Here is a 22,458-nt window from a genome sequence, read left to right as displayed (position 1 = left end):
ATCATAACTGGAATTTGCTCAGAAGCCATTATTATTTATTATACAGGTCTTCTATCTAAGAAATGTGCGGAACGTTCTGTGGACCGTAACTTGGGATTATTTTATCAAACCGACTTATTTACACATTTCTACACTTTGGCAATTCTTTACTAATGTAATTTTAAAGACGCGAAAAACACATTTAAAATTTGTTTAGCTGTTTCGAACTGTAAAAAACAGGTCAATTATTTAATAGAGGAAACATGTGTTCAATCTAAAATGTCACTTCATTCAGTCTTTTCTATGAGGATCAAATTGAGTTGAGAGACAAAATGGTTCAAATAAAGACAATGTATATAACTGGGCACCGAAAGAAACACCAGACGATTTGTTTTGGAACTTGCATGGCTCAGAAAGCTCCGGATCAATGTGTGTTTAAGGTTAAAAAGGCAGGAAAGAGAAATTTCTAGACAGTGACTGGGCGCCAAGAACTATTTCCACATTTGCATATTTAACCATTTCCCTCCATTTCTTAACCAGCTTCAAGTGAAGACTCTCAGTTTCCGTTGAAGTTGAACATGAACTGTTTCCTCTGGTGTTTTTTTGATATCACAGTGGTGCTCTGCATTTTGGCTTCCAGGCCCCAAAATGTCCACTCACGCTCAAGATAAATACACATTGTGATTTTTTTGCGTTTCATTTTCCTTCTCGGCCTTCGATCCTTGCCGAGTGGAGGCAGCATGAGGAGTTGCAGCTTTAGATTTTTCCACAGAACAAACAGCACCAGTTGCATTCACACAAACAGGATCATATAGTAGAAAATACTGCATGTATTTAATTTCTTTAAAGGAGAAAGGTATTGTGTGTATTTCTTATTGTCAACAAATCCCAGGAAAAGAACGAAACCAACGAACTGATCCTAAAAGTTTCAGCCTGATAAACTGATTCGGGCCATAGACCTTTGTCCAAAGACTATTATATTGATGATATCTCACTTTGCAAAGGTTTGACACACACTCTTTGAAACATATGCTGGAGCATCAACGTTCTGACATGTTCCTCCTTTCTGATAAACATGGACACGGTTTTCTATTTAATCCAGATCTTGAAATGGCCTCAACTTCCTCTTGTTTTTGTAATATTTGCTAAAAATTACAGTTAGCCTGTGGTTCTATCAATTTGTGACGCAGTTGCAGAAATGTATGATTTGTGTCAGCATGAAGGGGCCGGAACGAGGAAGCAAAAAGATTTGAGGGACCCTTGATTTTGGTTATTTTCATGTGATTTGCCGTCAGTAGGAAAAATGTAGAATAATTCTGGATGCATCCTTCAATGAAAACTTCAAACAGTCACTTTTTTTCATCAACCATCAGGTTGAGAATCACTTTCTTGTTTCTCCTCAGCGCGAAAACTTTTTCCTGTTTCCGCTCCCTTCCTCTGTTAATCTCCAGTCAGGAATTTAAACACAAAGCAATTAAACATTTACTTTCAGCCTCGGTGTAATAACCACATATTAATTTCAAACATGAATTAAAAAATACACTTTTCAGTCTCACACATTGAATCCAGCGATGTGATGTTGGCATCAGAGTTTTTCAAAGGACACTGCGAAGGAAACAGTTTTTGATTTCAGTTTTCTCGTCAAAAGACAAAAACACAAAACACAAACAAGACGGATCAAATTCAATTAAACACCTTTCTTCTTCTTGCTTCAAGCACATTTAGAAGTCACTATTTCACACTTTAAATTGACTGTGAATCTGTGGAGCGTCTGAATCGTCCTCAGTACCTGCAGTGAAACATCGGTCCTGCTGTTAGAAACTATTAGAAATGCAGCGGTTCAGTCCGTATCTACAGTACAAACAGGATGAGAGCGTGATTCTCTGTGCTCATATTTACAATCCTCTGCCACAGTAATGTCTCCACATCAGCCGTCCAACCCGTGACGCCCCTGGAGGACAGTCACCTTCCTGTTGACCCTGTGAAACGGGACATGATGCGTCCATTGTTGTCGTAGAATCTGCTTCCTCCTCCTCCTCCTCCTCTTCATCTTCACTGTTCTCCCGCTGTGCACAGTCACAGAGCAGAGACTTTCACGATGTGGCAGCCAGCTGAGCTCGTTGTGGTCTGGATGGTCTGGATGCCCGGGGCCGCAGGGTGACCAGGTGGTGGCCTCCTGTGCCCGTGGAGTCCGTCTCCGTCAGGGCTCAGAGCCGGCGGTGTCGGGAGGCTGATGATCGCCGTGGTGATCCGGCCGCTTTTGCAGTTGATCCGGCCTCTGTCGCTGGTTTTCTGGTTGAGGGTCGAACGACTGAAGAGGAAAGAAACTTTACATTGAGTCAGAATTTTCCATGGTCACATCAAATTCAAACCACTAGAGCACCGCTGGTATATAAATGCTCATAAACTGTCAATGATGATGAATGACGCATCGCCACTTCCTGTCGTTGTATGGAAACGTATCTAAAAAATCCCAGGTACAGGTGTGTTTATATATTTTCTATCTTGATGACGACTCAAAGCGCTTTTCAAACAAGACGATGCATGAATGGACGTGCTTAGAGGACTGCTGGGCCTTGGAGGATAATTGCTCTGTGCTGAGTGAGTCTGTCTTTTTCTAGTAATTCCACATCTTTGCATGTTGAATGATTTTTGAAAGGGCTCTGATTCATGTTCCCTCTTTTCCCAGCTTCAAATGGTTTTTGCTTTTCTCCAAAAGACAGTTCTCTGTTCTTCATGTTGGTTTATCTCTTTTGAAAGGACTGGTGAAATCCACGGCTAAAACCTGGGAGTAGACATTCAGAGCTATTTGATGTTACAACAATGAATTGAAAAGACAACACCTTGGCAACAAGACAAGCTTTCAGGTCTTAGATCTTATTTTTTTAAGGGGACCGAATGTCATTCACCATATTTAACTGATCCTCAAAGTGGAAAATATTTAGCTTTTACCTCTCTCACAAATTCGGTATCATTAAGTTACCAATCTCCTGATCCTGTGTGTGTTTCTGCTGTTGAACTTCACCTGGCCGGGTGCGATGGAGCGTCACTGCACTGCATGTGGATGGCGCTGAGCTCCTGCAGGGGGCCGTGGCGTGTCATGGGCGTGCTGGCGTTGGGCAGAGCAGTGCTTCTCTTTGCCCGGCGGCCACAGCAGGTGCCGGCCGAGCTGTCGTGGCTGGAGGTGGAGGTGGAGGGGCTGGGTGAGGGGTACGTCTGCAGTGACGTGTCCAAACAGTTCTGCTCGTAGATCAGCTCGTCCACAAACGCATGAGCCTGGGACGACGGATTATGGAGAGAAAAGGAGAGAGGGAGGAAGAAGAGAGGACAACGAGCTGTAAATAAAAGACAGACACAAGGGACTCGATCCCCGGAGTAATCCATCAAATTCTACAAATAAATAGACTGCGCCAGGTTATTAATAGTGATTATAATAATAACCTAATCCTAGAATAATCATTTAAATACTGATAAACATTCAAGACAATTTAATTTATTTGACTGCAGGGCAGATTCACTGAATCCCTGTGTGCGGATTAAAAACTGTTTATAAGTGGAATGTGTCAAACTGGCTTGTGAACCTCGTGAAGTGAGATCAACATCTGTCGGTGTAATTAAACTCCCTGGAGAATGTGAGATGTGATGGAGGATTTGGGAGCTGCAGGGTGAGAAAAGTGTGGATGTTCGGAGTGATAAGAAATGTTTTTTATAATGGTGCAATTCTTAAATGAAGATAACTACATATTTATTGTATACCGCTATGAATGAATGTGTAATTATTTACATACAAACACACAATATCCAGGTAAAAGTTTTGTGACTGTAGTCATGTGCACTCACGGTGGTTTTCTCCAGACAGTGCAGCAGGTGGTGGTGTTGGCTCTCTAACAGAGACATGGACTTAGCCAGCTTCTGCTCATCTTCGTCTGTACCCTGACACACACACAGAGACACAAACACACAGAGACACACACATAGACACACACACATAGACACAAACACACAGAGACACACAGAGACAGCCACAGACACACACACACACACACACACACACACACACACACACACACACACACACACACACACACACACACACACACACACACACACACACACACACACACACACACACAGATTAGTCAGGACACTGTTGGCGTCCTCAGTAACTTTGTGGACGTGGATAACTTGGTGCATATAAACATGTTCCTGAATCCCCTCTGTGCTACTTACTGAGGAATCTGAACATCAGTAATGAAAACTCAGTGATGTGATTTCCTCTTTCGCCTCATGTGCCTCATTTTCTGCCGAACTCTCTTGCTTCATGCTTGTTGATTTCACTCTCATTCCCATTACGAGCAGGTAGCCAGCGACTCCTGTTGTTGGCTTTCAAATAATTTACTGGCCAATTACTTACATTACAGACCACATCTCTGCTTGGTGTGAATCGATCTCTCGGCCTTGGGCCTGCAGAGGCAAGTGCTTTGTTTACAATACATTTCCTCTGTGGGTCCTCTCTTGTGTCATTAGCTCTGTTATCACCTTTGGTTTGGTAAGCAAGCCCCAAGTGACCTCCTCTCACGGTTTATTTTAACTTAATATATACATTTTCAAAATGTGATGTTGCCAGCTCTTACTTATCCTCTGAGTAGGTACCACTGAGTGATATTTAACGCTGCAGGCAGCTGAGCAGTTATTGATGTCTGAGCTTCAGAAAGAGGAAAAACAGCAGAGTTGAGGAAAAACCGAGACAAAAACTTATGGAGCCCTTCTTTCTTTTTTTTCTCCAAATGGGACTTGGTTTCAAATCTCGGGCTAAGCTTCGTCTCCAAGTAATCACAACTGCCAAATAACATGAAAACTGAAAACAAATTAATTCTCTCCCCGCAGTGCACATTGTGCCTCAAAGGATTCGGATAGGAGGCGATCCAGCCCAAGGACTCATCATTCAGATTCCACACACAGGAACAATAGAGAGATGTAAGCAGGAGAACACTACGCCCTCTGATGTCTCAATGTGTGGATTTACCCTCTGGCAAAGACGCCATCAGAGATATTTCCTTCATCTAGAGACTGAGGCTCAGTTCTTCATCATGAGGGAAACGAAGCTGATCTGTAATTTGAGCCAAGGTACGAGAATCTTTATTCTAATGTAAGTGAATATGGATAAAACCTGTCACGGCACATTCTATGTACTTTTATAATTCATTAATTCATTATGGACATTTTTAAGTTTCTAATATATAGACAAAATATTTAAAAGTGTGGATGTTTGTGGCTCAACCAGTGACAATAATCAAAGAACTTCATCAAATAGTCTGTATCCAAAACTACACTGCTCAAAAAAATTAAAGGAACACTTTTTTATCAGGCTATGGCATGAATTCAATTGCACTTTTTGATAATTATCTGGTCAGTTAAGTAGCAGAGGGGGTTGTTAATCAGTTTCAGCTGCATTGGTGTTGATGGAATTAACAACAGGTGCACTAGAGGGGCAACAATGAGACAACCCCCAAAATAGGAGTGGTTTTGCATGTGGAGGCCATTTCAAGTTTCTTCCTCTTGATCACTTCGACTGATTTTCCATTAGTGTTGGCTTTAGCTAGACTCATTATCTCTACTGGGAGCATGAGGCGATTTCTTAACCCTACAGAAGTTGCACAGATTGTCCAACTCCTCCAGGATGGCACATCCATGCGTGCCGTTGCAAGGAGATTTGATGTGTCTCCCAGCATAATCTCCAGAACATGGAGGAGATTCCAGAAGACAGGCAGTTACTCTAGGAGAGCTGGACAGGGCCGTAGAAGGTCCTCAACCCATCAGCAGGACCGATATCTGCTGCTTTGTGCAAGGAGGAACAGGTTGAGCTCTGCCCGAGCCCTACAGAATGACCTCCAGCAGGCCACTGGTGTGAATGTCTCTGCCCAAACAGTCAGAAACAGACTTCATGAGGGTTGCCTCAGGGCGCGACGTCCTGCAGTGTGCCCTGTGCTCACTGCCCAGCACCGTGGAGTTCGATTGGCATTTGCTATAGAACACCAGGATTGGCATGTCCGCCACTGGCGCCCTGTGCTTTTCACAGATGAGAGCAGGTTCACCCTGAGCACCTGTGATAGACGTGAAAGGGTCTGGAGAAGCCAAGGAGAACGCTATGCTGAACATCGTTCAGCATGACCGGTTTGGTGGTCATGCCGAACCGTTTTTTTTTCACAATGAGATCTGATGTGTTTTCAAAGTGTTCCTTTAATTTTATTGAGCAGTGTATTTCATGTTCTCACATTACCACCTCAATTACAGATCCACCATCTTTACTTTTCTGTTCCTTCTCTTCTGTAAGATCTTTTTGTGGTGAGTTAAACAAAGGACAGCTTCCTCTCTCATGATGACTCGTGTCTTTTTAGGCTTCACAGCAGCCTGACAGTTTTAACAAGATTTCCAACCATCCAGGGAGGTTTTTCTTTTTCAAAACAAGTTTCACAGGCAGATCTGTGACTTAAATTAAAAGCAACTCCCGGGAGAAATTAAAACTTTGTAATATTCAGTCCTGGATCAACGGTGTTCAGCTGACGGATGTTTGAAACGTCAGTGTGCGCCTTAAAAATCAAATACTGTCATTCATCTGTCCTGCTCTTTGATTTGTAGAAGTACCCACAACGGGACAGGAACCTTGATGATGAGACTTTTTCAGTAATGAGAAAAGTCATAAAATGTATTTTTTAAATGAGAAATAGGTAATATCATAGGACAATATCCTGAACGTGATGAACGCTCTGATGCTCTGGAAAAAAGGGTGCTGTTTAAAAAAAGATACAAACATTTTCACTAGACTGAATTTCCATTTCACTACTGACTTCACTGGGTTCAATTTAAGAGTTGTTATTCCTGTAGTTCGACTTGTTATGTGATGGTCAATCATGTCATTTTCTGTGTTGGTGACAAACACTTTCCTCAATCAACAGTTTGTCGACCAATCTTCCAGAAAGTGTAATACTAGAGGATTTTATCCATATCACTCATTCCTATAGCTGTGTTGATTTACTGCCATTTTCTGGTTCCTAACACAGGAACCTGCCCTGTCCGACAAAGATCTCAAGGGTTATTTTTCTGCCAGAGAGTCTAACACCAGACCTGTTTGAATTACTGGAAACAAATCGGTGACGTGGGCAGTCTGGAACAGGAAATCCTGTCACTCTTAAGTGAAAGGTGAACATTTTATAAACAGAACCCAGATGAGAGACATTGGAATTGATGATCAATCAATCACCCTCTATGATAATGAGCCTGCGATCTGGGTATCAAATGAGGAGCTGTCGAAGGCGTGGGCGGTCGACCAGCATGAAAAACTGAAAAAGACCCGCAGTAAACTTCTAATTCAACTATAGGCAATGAGAGGGACACTCACTTTGTCAAATTTACCCACTCACTCCCACCGCAGACCCACGCAGTGCGAGCGACTGACTGACAGCAGTGACACCACCATAATTTGATGTGCCATGACGCTGGCAGCCTCATCACAGGGACGCAGAGGGATGGGGGTCACTCAGAACTCACAGATGGCATTTATATGATAATTCTAACCACTTCCAGACACCCATGAGCCTTCACACTGGACTCGATTAGATCCAAATGGGTTTTAGTAACCATCTGCAAGGGGGGGGGGGACTGAAAGCAGGAGTGATGGAATGCATGGGAAGGATATAGGCAATTTGCTCATGCATTACCAAACACATTTTTTCATGGTGTGGACAAATAAAAAAATAAAAAAGAAGAGAGGAGTAAAAGTTGAAGAAGAACAGTGGAGGATGGTTGATGAACATACGAAGAACAACATGAAATCTGAAGTAATAGATATTTGGAAGCAGAGAGTTGGGTTATAAGATTGGCTTTAATGTGTGCTAATAGGATGTAATTAGCTTAGCCTATAGCGTAAACCTGAATTAGGGGTAAAGCTAGCCCTGTCCCCCCCAAAAGTTTAAAACTACGTTAAAGCTAATCTCTAAAGTCACCTAAGTATCGACATTTATAACTTCAAACGACTTAATTTAGCTAATTTCAGTTAATTCGGTCAACACTTTCCCCAAAGCGTGCTTTCACTGTACGGTTTAACATTTTAAAATGATATCAGGGTCGGGTTTAGTTCAGTCACAATGGCTGATCTATCTACTTTTACCCTTTTGTCAGGCTCAGGTCGGGTTTCAGATGAAAGCAGGATGCCTTTCATGTTCGGGTGAAGCTCGGTAACATTTCTCTCCCTCGGTTGGGTTCAGACAGAAAATAGTGGCCTGACCCACACTCTAGTGGTCATGCCCTGCACTGCCTCACTGTTCACTGGGGGAGCTCTGACGTTTGGCTCCAGCCTCTTCTAATGCACTAATAGTGTAATTATTACCCAAAGCATCTCAGCAAGAAAACAACAGTAGAAACAATATCTGGTGTCTGCAATTGCCACTTTCACCTACTCGGATTAAAGCAAGTCTAGGACTGAAAGATTTCCAGGTAAAGAACTTAGTGTGATTACGCTGATAACACCCACACAGAACTCCTCTGCTTCCATCTATGTTTCATCCCTGGCCCGTACAACAACAAGATCGTAATGGCTCCAGCCTCTGCTGCTCTTTCATTGCCTCTAAATAATTTTTTAATTATCCCTCTGTTAATTATGGCAGTAATCGTTTGTCATTTTGTATGTGTGTGTGTGTGTGTGTGCAGATACTGGTGTGTGTGTTTGTGCGCTGTACTGTTGTGATGTTGCTGCTTCCACCTTATTGAGTAGCAGTGAGCTGAAATAATTAGTGGATGGGTGTTTGACAAGGAACAATTTGACAATCTCTCATGCTGGATTTCATGTCATGTCATTTTTAATGAACACATTTGAAATTACTTCCTGGTAATCATCTCGCCCACTTTGCTGTTGCTGGTGCAGAGGGTCAGAGGTGTGTCTCACCGTCAGCTCCAGCAGCTCGTTGATCAGCCCGTTGCGTTTGCTCTGGATGAAGGCGTTGGCGCTGCTGGACTTGGCTATTCTTATCCTGGCCAGCCTGGCTTTCTGGGCGTGGGAAGAAGAAGAAGAAGAGGTTAGACTGGGTGGGCGGGAGGTCACAGAAGATGACTAACCTGTTATTTAATGGTGAAAATCTGCCAACTCATCACCCAAACTGTGTAGTAGTCATCTCTGCTAGTACTGTACTACTCTTCCCACCACAAATTGTTCTTTAATGCATGAGATTGGAACTACAGAGAGATTTTTCTGTCTGTTATTGTATTTTGTTTGTTGCATTTCTGAGCTTTCTTCCATTTTCTGTGTTTTTCATTTGAGTTTCTTGCCTGCATTGATAATCTCGGGACAGAGGCTGTTGACTGGATTCGGGCCTGAAATATTACCCGACAACATTCAATAGATGGGCGATAATATGTTGACACCAAAACAGTGAGCCCATATGTGATTGTCAAACACTCAATTCCCCAACCATGGGCATTAATGTGCTGCTGGAACTGCCTCCACTCTTCTGGGAAATCTTTCAACAAGATTTTGTAACCTGGCTGCAGGCTGCAATTGATCCCATTCCGCCATCAGAGCAGTGGCGGTGTTGTGCGATAGGGTCCGACTCGCAATTTGTATTCCCGTTTCTCCCAAAGGTGTCGAATTGGGTTCAAGTTTTAGTTTTGTGCAGGTTAGACGGGTTCTTCTACACCAAACTCTTGTGTGATGTATTTCTCTATCGACCTGGATTTGTGTCGTACCGAAACACAAGTTGATCAAAATTACCTATAATATCACAGGATTTTTGCTTTTTTCCAAAGGATGAAGGAGAGCCAAAAGTACAAAACAGGTAGAAAAAAATATCAAACTTCCTTTCAGCTTTTGTTTGGAATCACATTTTGTTCAGAATCACATCTTTAACGCTGGTTCCCATCTTTTGAAGCTTTAGACCGTTGGACAAAAGACATCTGAGGATTTCACCTTGAAGAAAAGAAACCTGCAGTGGACATTCTTCTAGTGTCTCATACCAAATAGACAAAACAACACTTTGCCAAGTGTCAGATTAGACAGTGATCAAACTACAATACATGTCTTAGACAAGGCCAAACAGTCCGCTAGGAAAACACATTCTAAGTCACTAGACACTGATTTTTATTTATTGTACCTACTCATAAATACCAGTCCCCTAAATATGCCAGATTGTTTTCATTACAGAAAGTTTTCAGCACAAATATTTATGACCCACACTGTGTCTTCCGACAAGTTTCTCTATATTAATTTCTGCTTTTTCATTTTGACTATCGCCTCCTGTTCCATTAATGCCATGTTATTTTACCCTGCTGCAGTTTTTTTTTTAAATAATTATTTTATATAGACCCCAGCAAGACTATAACAAATTCAAATCAAGGATCCAAATAAATAATGAAGGATCTTGAAACATGTTCCATGACCCCTCGGTTAAACCTGACCAACTGATCTCTTTAAAAGACACTGAAGTTTTAAACTGAAACATAGATTAATACACTGAAACCAGGCACACAGCAAATGGATGGTTTTCTGCATTAGTGCGTATTCTGCCCATTAGAGGCTGAACAGTTTTTTCAATAAAAAAGAGTAAATTACCCTTTTTAAAACTTTTGGACATAATGTTCATTCACCTTTCTGAGAAGCAATAGACAAATGATAGACCCTTTAATAATATAAATATGAGAACAGAACGGAGTGAAGGACACAGAGAGAGACAAGCGGGAAATGAAAGAGAAATCATTCTCAATATCAGGAGCATGTTAGGATGAGTGTACGTGATATAGCTCGGCCTCAAGTGCTTCTGGACGAGTAAGATGAGAGACGTCTTTAACCTTGTCCCACCGCTTCCTCTCTCCCCTATAAATGCATTTGAGAAACATGAGACCTGTGGAGCAATATCGGCTTCCGAGGCGTGCATCAAAAGTAATGGAATTAGCTCGGACGCTTCAGAAATACCTGCGAATGTGTGAAAAGCCAGAGACGGAGATGTAATAATAACGACTGTGGATGGACGTGTGCGGTATGTGAAGTGGAGAGAGGAAGGGGAACCTGTCGGCACAGCTCTCGTTAAAGATTGAATAAGGTAAAAAGTGAAAACGCTGTTATGAGCTGCCTGATTTTCGTATTGATCAAAGACTCGACTCGACCCAAAGACATGACGGGAGATCTAATTGTGCAAGTTCAGGAGCAACTGGTTGCACCGACGTTCAGCCCAGGTCTTGTCTCGGAAACCTTTATTTTTTAACCGCATTCTGAACTGATGCAATACTGACTTTTTCTGAATCAAGAGTTGCGACCGAGTCAAGTTTAATCACGTTCAAAGTATTGAGGCAGGTTTCAAGTCACAATGATTTAAGATCAACTCCCCAAATGGCTCATGAAGGTTTCACAGGAGGATCAATATTAGCCGAGAAAGTTATTTATCACTGACTGAGCTCTACAGTTTCCATTTTAGAGCTGAAATACCATCACGTAGGCTGTCGACTACAAATCAGGCTGATCCCTCACAGCTTTTCATGACCTCCAAATACTAATTACCCCCGCCAAGCAGGTTGTGTTCCCACCGCTGTCCATTTGTTTGGTGGTTAGTAGCGTAAATATGACATTTTAGAGTTTATTTCTTCAGCGACGTGTTCAATTTGTTTAATGTTTTGTAGGATAACCAATTTTGTAAACATTTATAACTCCTTAACTGTTTCAGCTTATTAACTCTGCCAAGAAGGTTAGTCTTCAGAATCTTGTTGAAAGGATGCGATGCGGGTCATCCACATTTTGCTGCAAATTCGTTTTTTTTTTAATCACTTCCTTTGACATTGCAAGATAAGCTTTTTTTTGCACTTTTTTCTCCGGGAATATCTAATGGGTGTTGACTTAAAAAATCTGCCATATTTACAGGACTTAAATCTTTCAGTGTGATATTCGGTGCAGCTTGATTGAATTAAAGGAGGACCATTGAGCCTCGGTGCAGGTATGTGCTCTATAGTGTGTCATGGTTTTGACACTTAAAGAAAAAGCTTGACTATAATGACACAAGGATGAGTACCCTTATATTCAATGAAGGCAAATTGCACACACTGATGGATCCATGAAAATTGGTGTAAATGTCAAAGCAGTTTGCTTTTGCTCTCCCTATCTCTCCACACTGTGTGGATCTGCGTTACAAATTAAAGGGTTCTTTCTCGGCCCACGTCTCGTCTTTCTGACACATTTCAAGGAAATCCTTTCAATAGTTTTTGCGTAGTCCTGCTGATAAAGAGACACACAGGGCTGAAAACACAACCTCCTTCAAAGAGGTAATGATTTAAATGCTGTCTATTTACATTAGCATGGAAAGTAGGATATTCTTTCACGGAATGATGACAGGAATATGTTAGCATTTTACTTTAAAATCCAAAGTGCATTTTTCAGAGCTCATCTCTAAAGGTAAAAGAAGAGATATTTCATGGGTTGAGAAAATTCTCTGATGTAAACTGCTTTTTCTAACTAAAGTTACACTCTGTCCATCTCTATCTCTGGTGATAATGGATTCTCATAATGTGACTTTCTCATCTTTGGTTTCTTGGTTGAATGAGCAAATCAAGTCATTGTGCTCGAACATGGCCCTCTGTCGTACAGTGAGACAGCCAGTGTGCAGCAGTCCAGGGAAAAAGGCACAAAATGTTCACTCTCCTCAGACAAGTGAGCCTTGAAACTACTTCACATAGAGACCTTTTCCTCTTTATTCTTTCTTTCCTTTACCCCCAATCAGCCTCTGTCACTTCTCCCTCCTGCGACTGTCTCCTCTGCGTCCTCCTCCTCTCTTTTCCCTCTTGTCTGTCTTTTCTCTTCCTGCTTCCATCGCCTTGTTTTGACCTCAAGTCCAAATTCTTTTTCCCCGCTTTTTACCCCCTACTCGTCAAACCTGCCATTTCTCAGTGTGGTTCCACTTGACTTTACTGTCCCATTACGAGTGTGACCTCAGTCCATTTACTTCCGCAAATCTCACCGACGCGGCGACGCCCTGTTGGCGAGTCTGCCTCACCGCTGATTTGTGCGGGAATAAAAAAGAGACCCGTCGTCTCCTTCGGGGGAGGGGGGGGGGGTTGCCTTATCAGGGAATTAGGCACATTAGATCTGGGGGTTCCTGAGGCTCTGTGGGTGACTGAACATGAAGAGGAGACACTGTACTCCACTCTGAAGAGACACACACTAGAGGATTTAGTATAGGGGACAACTATTGCTAAAGCGTCAATTTAGATTCTCTGGGAAGATGCGACGGGGACATGAGAGGAAAGTTTTGTACATTCAAATCCCCAGATGTCTACGTAAGTGTAATGGGAGCCTGGAGCAGCCTGTTATTAGAGGAGCATGAAGAGGGATGACACCCAGGGAGGAAGAGAAGACGAGCAGAAAGGAAGTAACGGAGGGAGGAAGAACAGCGGAACAGGGTTAAATGTCTTTCTGTTCTCAGCATCGTTATGTAGGGAAAAACAAAGACCACATATGGAAATAGTAGCGGGGGTTTTGTGAATCAGTGAATAAAAGTAACTCACACGTGCACGGTTAATGTGTTGCTGACTTAATAACCTTTTGTATATGGGATAATTACTAGATAAATACCCAGTAAGAACAGAAAATTACACAGAGCCGTCGAGCAAAGCAGCTCCTCCTGCTCACTGAGCGACAGGTTTAATGTGCACCTGCAAAACGTGCCACACTCTCCTGGATGGGAAAAGCTTTCCCTCTGTGCAAGGAGATTATAGTGTTTAGAGTATTTAGAGCTGCAACCAACCATTATATTTCCAATCGCAGCATAAAATGCACCTTTCTATACAGTTATTTTTGTTTGTATGAATTCATACCAACATGAATTCATTCATGTATTCCACTCATACATTCCATCTCTTCTGGATCTTGATTAAAAATGCTTAAAAGCTACTTTTGTATTGACGCTAGAGCTTGATTGGTCGGCTTTTATGTTTCCTGAAATGCTAATTTTTACTTTATAGAGCATACAATGCATAAAAGGTGTGCATTCATGATTACATTTTAAATTTTACCCAAAAAATTGTATATTTTCTATATCCAAGTTCGACATATCAGGTTTCATTCGTTGACTTTTACATTTATTTAATTTGTAATAAATGAAATAATTAAACCGTAAAATGAACACAGAGGGAGAACAGAAAGGAGGTAACAGAGGAAGGAAGAACAGATGTATAGGAGTAATATACATATCTTCTTGTTCCCCTCTTTTCCATAAATAATTTAATATATATATATATAAAGACCGATACATTATCAGTATCAGATGTTGGATTGTAAATGTTAAAATGTGTAAAATGTGAGGTTCTTATCCATGTTGGCTTGAATCTTGGTGTTTATGCCAACAGAAGTACAAACATCCTTAAAATGCTAAAAAATAAAACATTACAATTAAATTAGATTACAATACAATAAGAAATGGATGTTATGTTTATAAATTATAAATTAGAAACAGCTAAATTCACCTTTCTCAGCAACTATAATCAGTTTGAGTTAATGCTGTGACCCAGTCACTGCCCAGTCTACTGTCTGTACCTGACTGAAGGACCAATATTGGCCTGATGCATGTGTCATGTGAAAGGCTCTTCCGTGACCACAGTATAAAAGAAAAAGCTGCATTAAAAATGTTAATTATTTGTCATTTTCATTGAACAGGCCAACCATGTTTTTGTAAATGAATTTCTCCTTGATAGCTGCTTATGTGTTTCTCCTCTCACTGATTTAATTGGACGGGTAAGCCCCAAGGAGCCGCTAACGCTAAAAGGACTTCATTAGCAGGAGTGTTACTGATGAGTTTTACTGTCCCGTTGTGTTCTGAGACAGGTTTTACAACCACGGCCAAGGAATGAGGACAATTTAAAAAAAAAGGCTTAAAATCCATATAAAATAACAGTTTGTAGCGAGAACACAGTCAGTGTTGGACATGGTTGTTTAGATGTTGTATCTGAATGTGAATATTACACCTGTGTGGCTCATGGATCCAGTCAACAAGTGAATTACATTCTCACATCACTGCAAGTTTTATATGGAGGATGAGTCTCAGCAGTTTCTCTAGATTCTATGCTTCACAAGCTTCAGCTACATGTGGGTCAAGTTACCTGGATGAGAACCAGTGCTGCCAGATTACAGAGACCAACATCCCTATGGATTCACTGCTCTAACTTAACATCACTCTTCTCTCGCGCTGCAGGAAGGTCAATCTCACTGGGTGAGTGGATAGCTAACATTTGGTATTTGGATCTGAAATGTGTGTGAGAGCGAGAGAGAATGTGTGTGTGCATGTGAACAAGGAGAGTGTGTTAATGTGGGTCTGCAGGGCAACAAATGTCCTGTGTGTTGTCTGGTGTTAAAATGTGGTTCAATTGAAGGACAACGATTTCCAGCTCTTACACGTTTCATCTCTAATCAGTATCACCTTTTTTAAAGTTTGTAAATGTGTCCTCTGTACATGTTGTGGCGAAAAAAAGAAAAGTCCTCTGTAACCAGTCCCATTATTATAATGATGAATATAAAATAGACCATTGAAAGGTCTTTCAGGCAAAACCATTAGCATCCACCCACCCAGAGTTTTTAACACTTCAACCTCCCATTCACTCTCATTAGCTTGATAATGTCTAATAATCCTGCCACTTTGGTGTTTTGAAAAGCGTGCACTCTTAATGGTAGGGTTATTTGCATGTGCACGTGCTCTGTGGCGCACACACATATGTGACCTGCACACAACCTTCGACTGGGCCTATGAGTAGGTGGCGCAGCCGTAGACGGTTACCTTCTGAGCTCGGCGTTTGTCCGCTCTCTGGTTCTGGTGGTAGATGCGGCTGAAGTTGGAGACGATGACGGGGACGGGCAGAGCGATCACCAGCACGCCGCTCAGGGAGCAGATGGAGCCGAAGATCTTCCCGGCTATGGTTTTTGGCACCATGTCCCCGTAACTACAGGTGAGACAGAAGAGAAGAGACGAGTCGGATTCACAAGGTCTGTTAACATCCACTTATTTTTCAACAAATAAAAAAGTAGGAGTTAATACAAAATATAGCAAGATACTGCAAACTACAATGTCACCCAGTAGATTGCAAACCTCAACCAAGGCCCAACAGTGAATTCAAGCAAGCTTTATCGCTAAAAGGCCACAGCTACACATTGTGAGTTGGAGGTAAAAAGTAGGCAGCAGCTTTTTATTTATTTTGATGTGAAACCAGTTTTATTCAAGGCAATTTTACAAAATGAACATTGAACAACATACCTCTTTAGAAAACACTGCTTCATTACTAAATCTAAGCTTTAATTTGATGTGTAACTTGTTTGTCAACAAAAAAACATGTTGTGTGGTGCATAAAACAGAAACACGAAACGCTCAGAAAGCTTCAAGCAAAAAAATAACTTCACTCTCTTTAACAAGCAATTACAGACATATTTTAGTGCATAACAGCGAAGTGTGAAACATTTAACCATTGCAAAACAATCATGAACACATCACTACTGCACTTTATCTTCTTTGGCTTGGAGAAAGAATTCACCATGGTGTAATGTTCTGGAAATGTAACCACTTGTTATTTCTTTGGTTTTACTGTTACCATACAGTTGATGACAAAAAACCTACACCTGAAAGAAACCTTTTCAAATCTGCTAGAGCCGGATTTTTATTTGAATTTGCACCAAATCCTCTTAGATGTCAGTATCGATATATGCCTAATCAAGATTCTGAGAAACTAACTATAACCTTCTTGGTGTTTTTTGGTTTTATTACTAAGATTTTTTAAAAGACACCATATGTGGAAAAAAAGAGTATCAGTATTTAAATACGCCTCGACAAAGTGGGGATTGTTTCACCGCCTGTAGACAGAAATGCATTTCATGCTGCCTGCCACTCATCAGAATACAGAGGAACAGTAAGTGCTCTCATTTCAGGTGCAGGCAGGGGTTCACGCTGCAAATCACCTCAGTGAAAAAAAAGCCATTGTGTCACATCCTCTTATCGTCACAGTAAATTCTTGCACACTTACAGCCAGTTAGCATGGCTTGTGTTGTTAGCATAGCATGTGTATTAGCATAGCATGTGTATAGCATGTGTATATCTCAGAGACTGTATAAAAAATAATGTGCAGTGGGTAGTGGTGGTGTTGCTTCACAAATCTGCTGAAACCTTCTATCATATAATTTTAATGGAAACATAATAACAGGCTCTACAATCCCCACACACAACCACCAGCGAGCAGAAACGTTCCCCTGATCTTACTTTGGCAGTTTTAGTTCATTGTAGTTTCTCCAATACCTGAATCTAAAGAAGTGTTTCAGCTACAAAAACATCAACAATCAAATTCAACAGCACACCTGTCAGTGAGGACACAAACAAGTCCCTTTCAAATGAGTCCCATCTATAGGATCAAACTTATTTTTATGATATAGGCAGAGAACAAACATTAAGATTCATTCAGCTCTGTCAGAGTATAACAAGGCCAATGTCAGTGGGATCCAGGGCCAGGAGAAGAAGGTTTCACTCACTGGCCAAAGCTGTGATCCCTGTTGACGTATAGTGGAACAAATCAATTTAAAAAAGAGAAAACCAGCGACTTGTAGGGCAAGTGTTTGAGTGGGTGGGAGAAGATGCTAAAAGTCTTCTCCTGGAGAGGCTGTGGGCGTCACGCTGGAGGAGTGTGATGGGAAGTGATGTTTTCTGGTGCATGATAGGTGCCGGTTTTTAGAGGAAAACACAGCAGTTAGAAAAAGGGGTGGAGATGTATAGCGGTTGGAAGAGCACCTGTTCTAAATGCAAGCAATTTCTTTGAGCGCCACTTTAACAACATACATTGAAAAACAATGGTTTGACTTTCATCCTCAAAGTTTGACTAACACTTGCTCTTGTCAAAAACACATTTATTTCTCTTCCCCTTCAATGCGTTCTCGACACAAGAGACTCTTTACAGGCCCCCCCCACCCCATGCTCTGTTGATCACCCTTTCTGCCCAGACGTTGGGCGGTGCTAGCTTTTACACTTTTCTGACTGTTTTTTTGGGCCAAACCTTCCCAATCTGGATCGCTGAAAAGCGTCATAATCACCAGACTTACCTACCTCCTGTTTACTACACACAAACCGGAGAGCAGGGGGATCGGGCACGAGCCAGGCCTTCTGCTCCGCGAGAATAAACACGTTGGAGAGGGAACGAGATATCACTCGAATCCTCTTTGAAAGTAGAGATGATGCCGACCATAACTAATGACACAAATGAGCTCAACAGAGCAGTTTCTGTTCTTTTTTAATGAAAAAAAAAGATTGACTGGCTTTGATCACTCACCCTTTCATGCAGAAGATGTATTGATAAATGAACAATTATTATCCAGTCATAGTTTTTTTTTATCTTAATTTGGTAGGGACATCTTTGGATTTCATAAAGCTTGAAAAGGTTGGAGAAAGGTTACAAGGTATTCTAATCTAAAGAGTTTGAAATAACATCTAAATCCCGTCAGGACCAGGGAACCTTTGTTTTCTTTCTGATTTATATTTACATTTTATTCAGATTGAGTCAGTTACATGCCGGGTTGATATTTTACATGCATGTCTATAATTAGGGGGAATGAGCAATAAGTAAATGTTTGAGGAACAGGGAAACAAACTCAGTGCAGCTACATTATCTGCATCAGGCTCAGGTTGAGTTATTACTCACAAATCTGAATCCATGTAAGGTTTAATTTCTCTCGGGCTTCGAGAAACGTGGCCCGAGCCGAACTCAAACATATAATGTCAGCTTTGCCTCCATTGTGCACTGCTAAAATGTGCCCTGTATCAGAAATGTTTTATTCCTTAATATCAGCATCTGAACCTTTAAAACCTTTAAAAATCTTTCCAGCTCTAATCTTTGTTCATCAGAGATGTTCAAGATCCATTCAAGGTCAGCCTGTTTTGTTTACCTCTGTGTGAAATGAAGGATTTCAACATTTAAATCTTTCTCTATTATGACAGTGGACGCTTTGTGTGATGCTGACAGACGTACGACTGATGAAAGGAGGCTTGAATCCTCTTGAGTTTTTAATAAAGTTTGCAGTAAAAGGGAAAATATTCTTATTTCTCCACCAAACTCCATCTGAAAGTCACTATTTTTCCCCTGGATAAAACTTTTTCCTTGTGTTTTGTTTGCGAGCTTATGGCAGGCAGGCTGATGTGCACTGTACAGGAGGCACAAAGTCAAAAATAGGAAGGATTATTAACAAGCGATGGAGAGTTGACCACAGGGCCTGTTGTTATTGTGGCTGAGTCCTGCTCCTGGCTGCCACACAATCAGACAAATGATTCCTCAGCCTGCTGCGCTCTCTGTCTGTCGGCTGATGAGACGTGACACTCTCCTGGCTGTGACTGCTTTGTTGTAACAATGTTTGACACTTCATACCCGCTATGACGTCTGAGACAAAACCACAACTGCCTCACGGTGAGTGAGCTCACAACATGGGGTCATATTTTAAAGGAGCTCAGCACTAAAACACAGATGAATCATTATTACTCTGATTATTGTGATTACTTTTATATCAGGACAAAAGAAGGTCATTCTTGAGTCGGCCCCTCGTGCGGAGAGGTAATCACCTGTTGTGCCTTTTTCTCATTATAACATTTAAATTGTAATCAAGAGGTCGTCTTAACACAGATCAGACGCTCTTCAGTTTAAAGCTCTGTAAGAGTTTTAATTATTTTTCCATTAACTCATGTCCAAACTAGAATAGCACTCAGTGGAGCGCAACATTCATCTTATGAAACCACAGTTAGATGTGCAAACTTCGGATCTGCGCCAGAATCTTGTAAATGTAAACAAATGTATTATTACCTGGGAAATCAGTTAAATTAAAATGGGGCAAAAAAGTCAGAATCTCACAATATTAAAAATTGTATCCACTCTGATATTTGATTGGTTCTTTCTTGGCCCGTATCCCTTCCTTTCTCCAAATTTAATGGAAATTCGGATCACACAGAGTAAAACTCATCGGCCACTGACTGAAGCTCTGCAGTGTTACAATCCTACTCTACAACTGTATGTACTATATATATATATATATATAATGTAATTGTTTGCCATTTTGAATATTGCTCTACACCAAAACATCAATCTGGATTCATCTATTTGGAGATATATCGATTATTTTAATTATAATTGTTTTGTGAGGCATTCCAGCTATGGTTAGTATGTACTTTGAATAAACTGATATAAATCTGGATCACTTTCTCTCAATTCACTTGTTTACTGTTTTACATGAGCAGCACAGTTTCCCAGAACATCCCACCAAACGCCATTCACTTCTGAATGACAGTGTAAAAAAGCCTCACTTTCAGTACTGACAAACATTCGCTGCCGTACCTGCTTCCCACCACAGTCAGTTTGCCTCATGATAGTGTCAAATGAACTGAATTTATTTTTACACTTGTCATATTAACATAAAAGCTGTGTGAGCCCCCCCCCCCCCACGACAGATACAATCAAACCGTGATGCTGCGCAATGATGCAACAAGGTATAAAACACAGCAGTGGGGCTATGTCTCCGCTACATGATCTTCGACAGACATTCATTATTTAGCTTTTCCCATCTGCTACAGTTAATGCAGAGGCCTAAATCAGTTGTGAAGGGATTTACTCAGTCGTGTGTTTTATCTTTTCCAATCTCCTGCTTGTTGTGCTGCTGCAGTATGTGAATGAACATGCTCTTAATAGATCTATGATGGGCAGCAGAACAGAGTTGGATTTTTGCATCAAAAAGACAAATTGAATCGTGGGAGGCAAAACTGAAAGAGTCAAACCAAGGTAAACTTATTTACAGCTGAGATGAACCTTAAAAACAGCTGAGACAGAACCATTTTTTACTTTAGTATAATTCAGGGGCCTGTACTATTTGTGTTTGACAGGTGTAAACAACTTTCCCTGTATTCGGTCCTTTCTCATCAGTTCTTGTCTAATCTACGATCTCCATGTCTACGCTACATGATCTTCGACAGACACATTATTTAGCTTTTCCCAGCTGCTACAGTTAATGCAGAGGCCTAAATCAGTTGTGAAGGGATTTACTCATGTCGTGTGTTTCATCTTTTCCAATCTCCTGCTTGTGAATGACGACCTGCTCATAGTAGATCTACGATGGGCAGCAGAACAGAGTTGGATTTTTGCATCAAAAAGACAATGCAACAAATTGAATAATGGGCCAGTGTAATAATGACAGTTACATGACTCATTTAATTTGTTTTACACATTTAAGCAACCATCAGCTTAAAAACAGGTTGATCCTTTCATGTTTTTTGTCTTTTAAGGATTAACTGTAACAATTTTATACAAATGTCCTTAATAGTTGCTAAGCTGGTGAGTCCTGATTGCTTTTTTGTCAGAGACACATTTGCTGTGTGACGGTGCAGATTATTAGGGGATCTCTTTGCATGATGTTTTTTAATCCTCCATGATTGTGAAGGGCTCTTCCTGATTGAAGCAGCATTGGATCATCTCATTGTACAGACAAGTGCAGTTTGAGGACGTGACAGAGCGGACTGACATTCTCCACATTCTGTACATGTGAGACCATTTGAAACAAATGAAAATGATCAAAAGTTGTAAAGACTCGCATAAAACATCAAAATAAATGAAAATAACAAATTCTTCTTTTTATTTCCCTCCAAGGAGGTTACCTTTCACCCCTGTCTCTTTATTTATGTTTGAAAGCTATTTTCTTAGTTTTTGTTTGTTGGAACAGTTTCTCTATAATTCTTAAGGTCTCGACCTTACTTTGGAAAGTGCCTTGGGATATTGTATGTTATCATTTGGCGCTAAAACAATAAAATTTAACTGAATTAAAAAACTACTGAACATATTTCCCTAAAACCTGATAAAAGGATCAGAGAACCATTCATTTTGGGCACAGATTCGTACAAAGGGGCAGATCCAGGATTGTTTTCCAAAATATGGCATATTTTGACATTTTCATAGATTTCCCAGGGAAAAATTCATGGATCTTGATGAAAAAAAAAAGATTGCAATTGTCTATGCAATTTGGTGCAGCCTGATTGACTGTTGGGCCTTATCGGCGGAGGTATGCGCTCTAGTGCCTTTAGTTTAATACTTAATTTAGAAAGATGATTTGTTTTTCTTTCCTGACGTAGGTAGGTGAGGAGAACTGGCATTTCTTAAATCTCACAAAGATCTCAAAGTTATAATCCTTTCGATTCAAAGCCTCATTTTGATCGAACATTTCTGTTTGTGTGATTCTACCTCCCTGATATCCACCCTTCCTCTTCACTGTCTTCACGCTGCACCGGAGCTGTGTTAAGTTACCGATCATGCCGAACATTTCCCTCCTCGGCTGCCTCACCTTGAAAGGAAGAAAATATTGTGTTTTTTTTATCACTGGATGAGTTTAAAATATTGCAGCATGAAATCCGATCTCAGCTTGTGGAGATGAAACGTGCTTTGATTCAGCTTCACTATGAAACG

General features: G+C 40.9%; 1 protein-coding gene across 1 annotated transcript in view; it reads right to left on the bottom strand.

Moving 5' to 3' along the window:
- Positions 1–2,055: 2,055 nt before the first annotated feature.
- LOC133000505 (potassium voltage-gated channel subfamily D member 3-like) overlaps positions 2,056–22,458 on the bottom strand; it is a 67,829-nt gene continuing 47,426 nt past the window's right edge. The window contains exons 2-6 of the mRNA XM_061070450.1: positions 15,777–15,939; positions 8,921–9,022; positions 3,820–3,912; positions 3,005–3,255; positions 2,056–2,290 (exon numbers count right to left, since the gene is read on the bottom strand). Coding sequence (XP_060926433.1) covers positions 2,056–2,290; positions 3,005–3,255; positions 3,820–3,912; positions 8,921–9,022; positions 15,777–15,939 — 844 coding nt within the window. The remainder of the gene's footprint in view (positions 2,291–3,004; positions 3,256–3,819; positions 3,913–8,920; positions 9,023–15,776; positions 15,940–22,458) is intronic.

This window comes from Limanda limanda, chromosome 4, assembly GCF_963576545.1.
Source record: "Limanda limanda chromosome 4, fLimLim1.1, whole genome shotgun sequence".
In the NCBI taxonomy this organism is placed as follows: domain Eukaryota; kingdom Metazoa; phylum Chordata; class Actinopteri; order Pleuronectiformes; family Pleuronectidae; genus Limanda; species Limanda limanda.
This window is presented reverse-complemented; position numbering and strand designations above follow the sequence as displayed.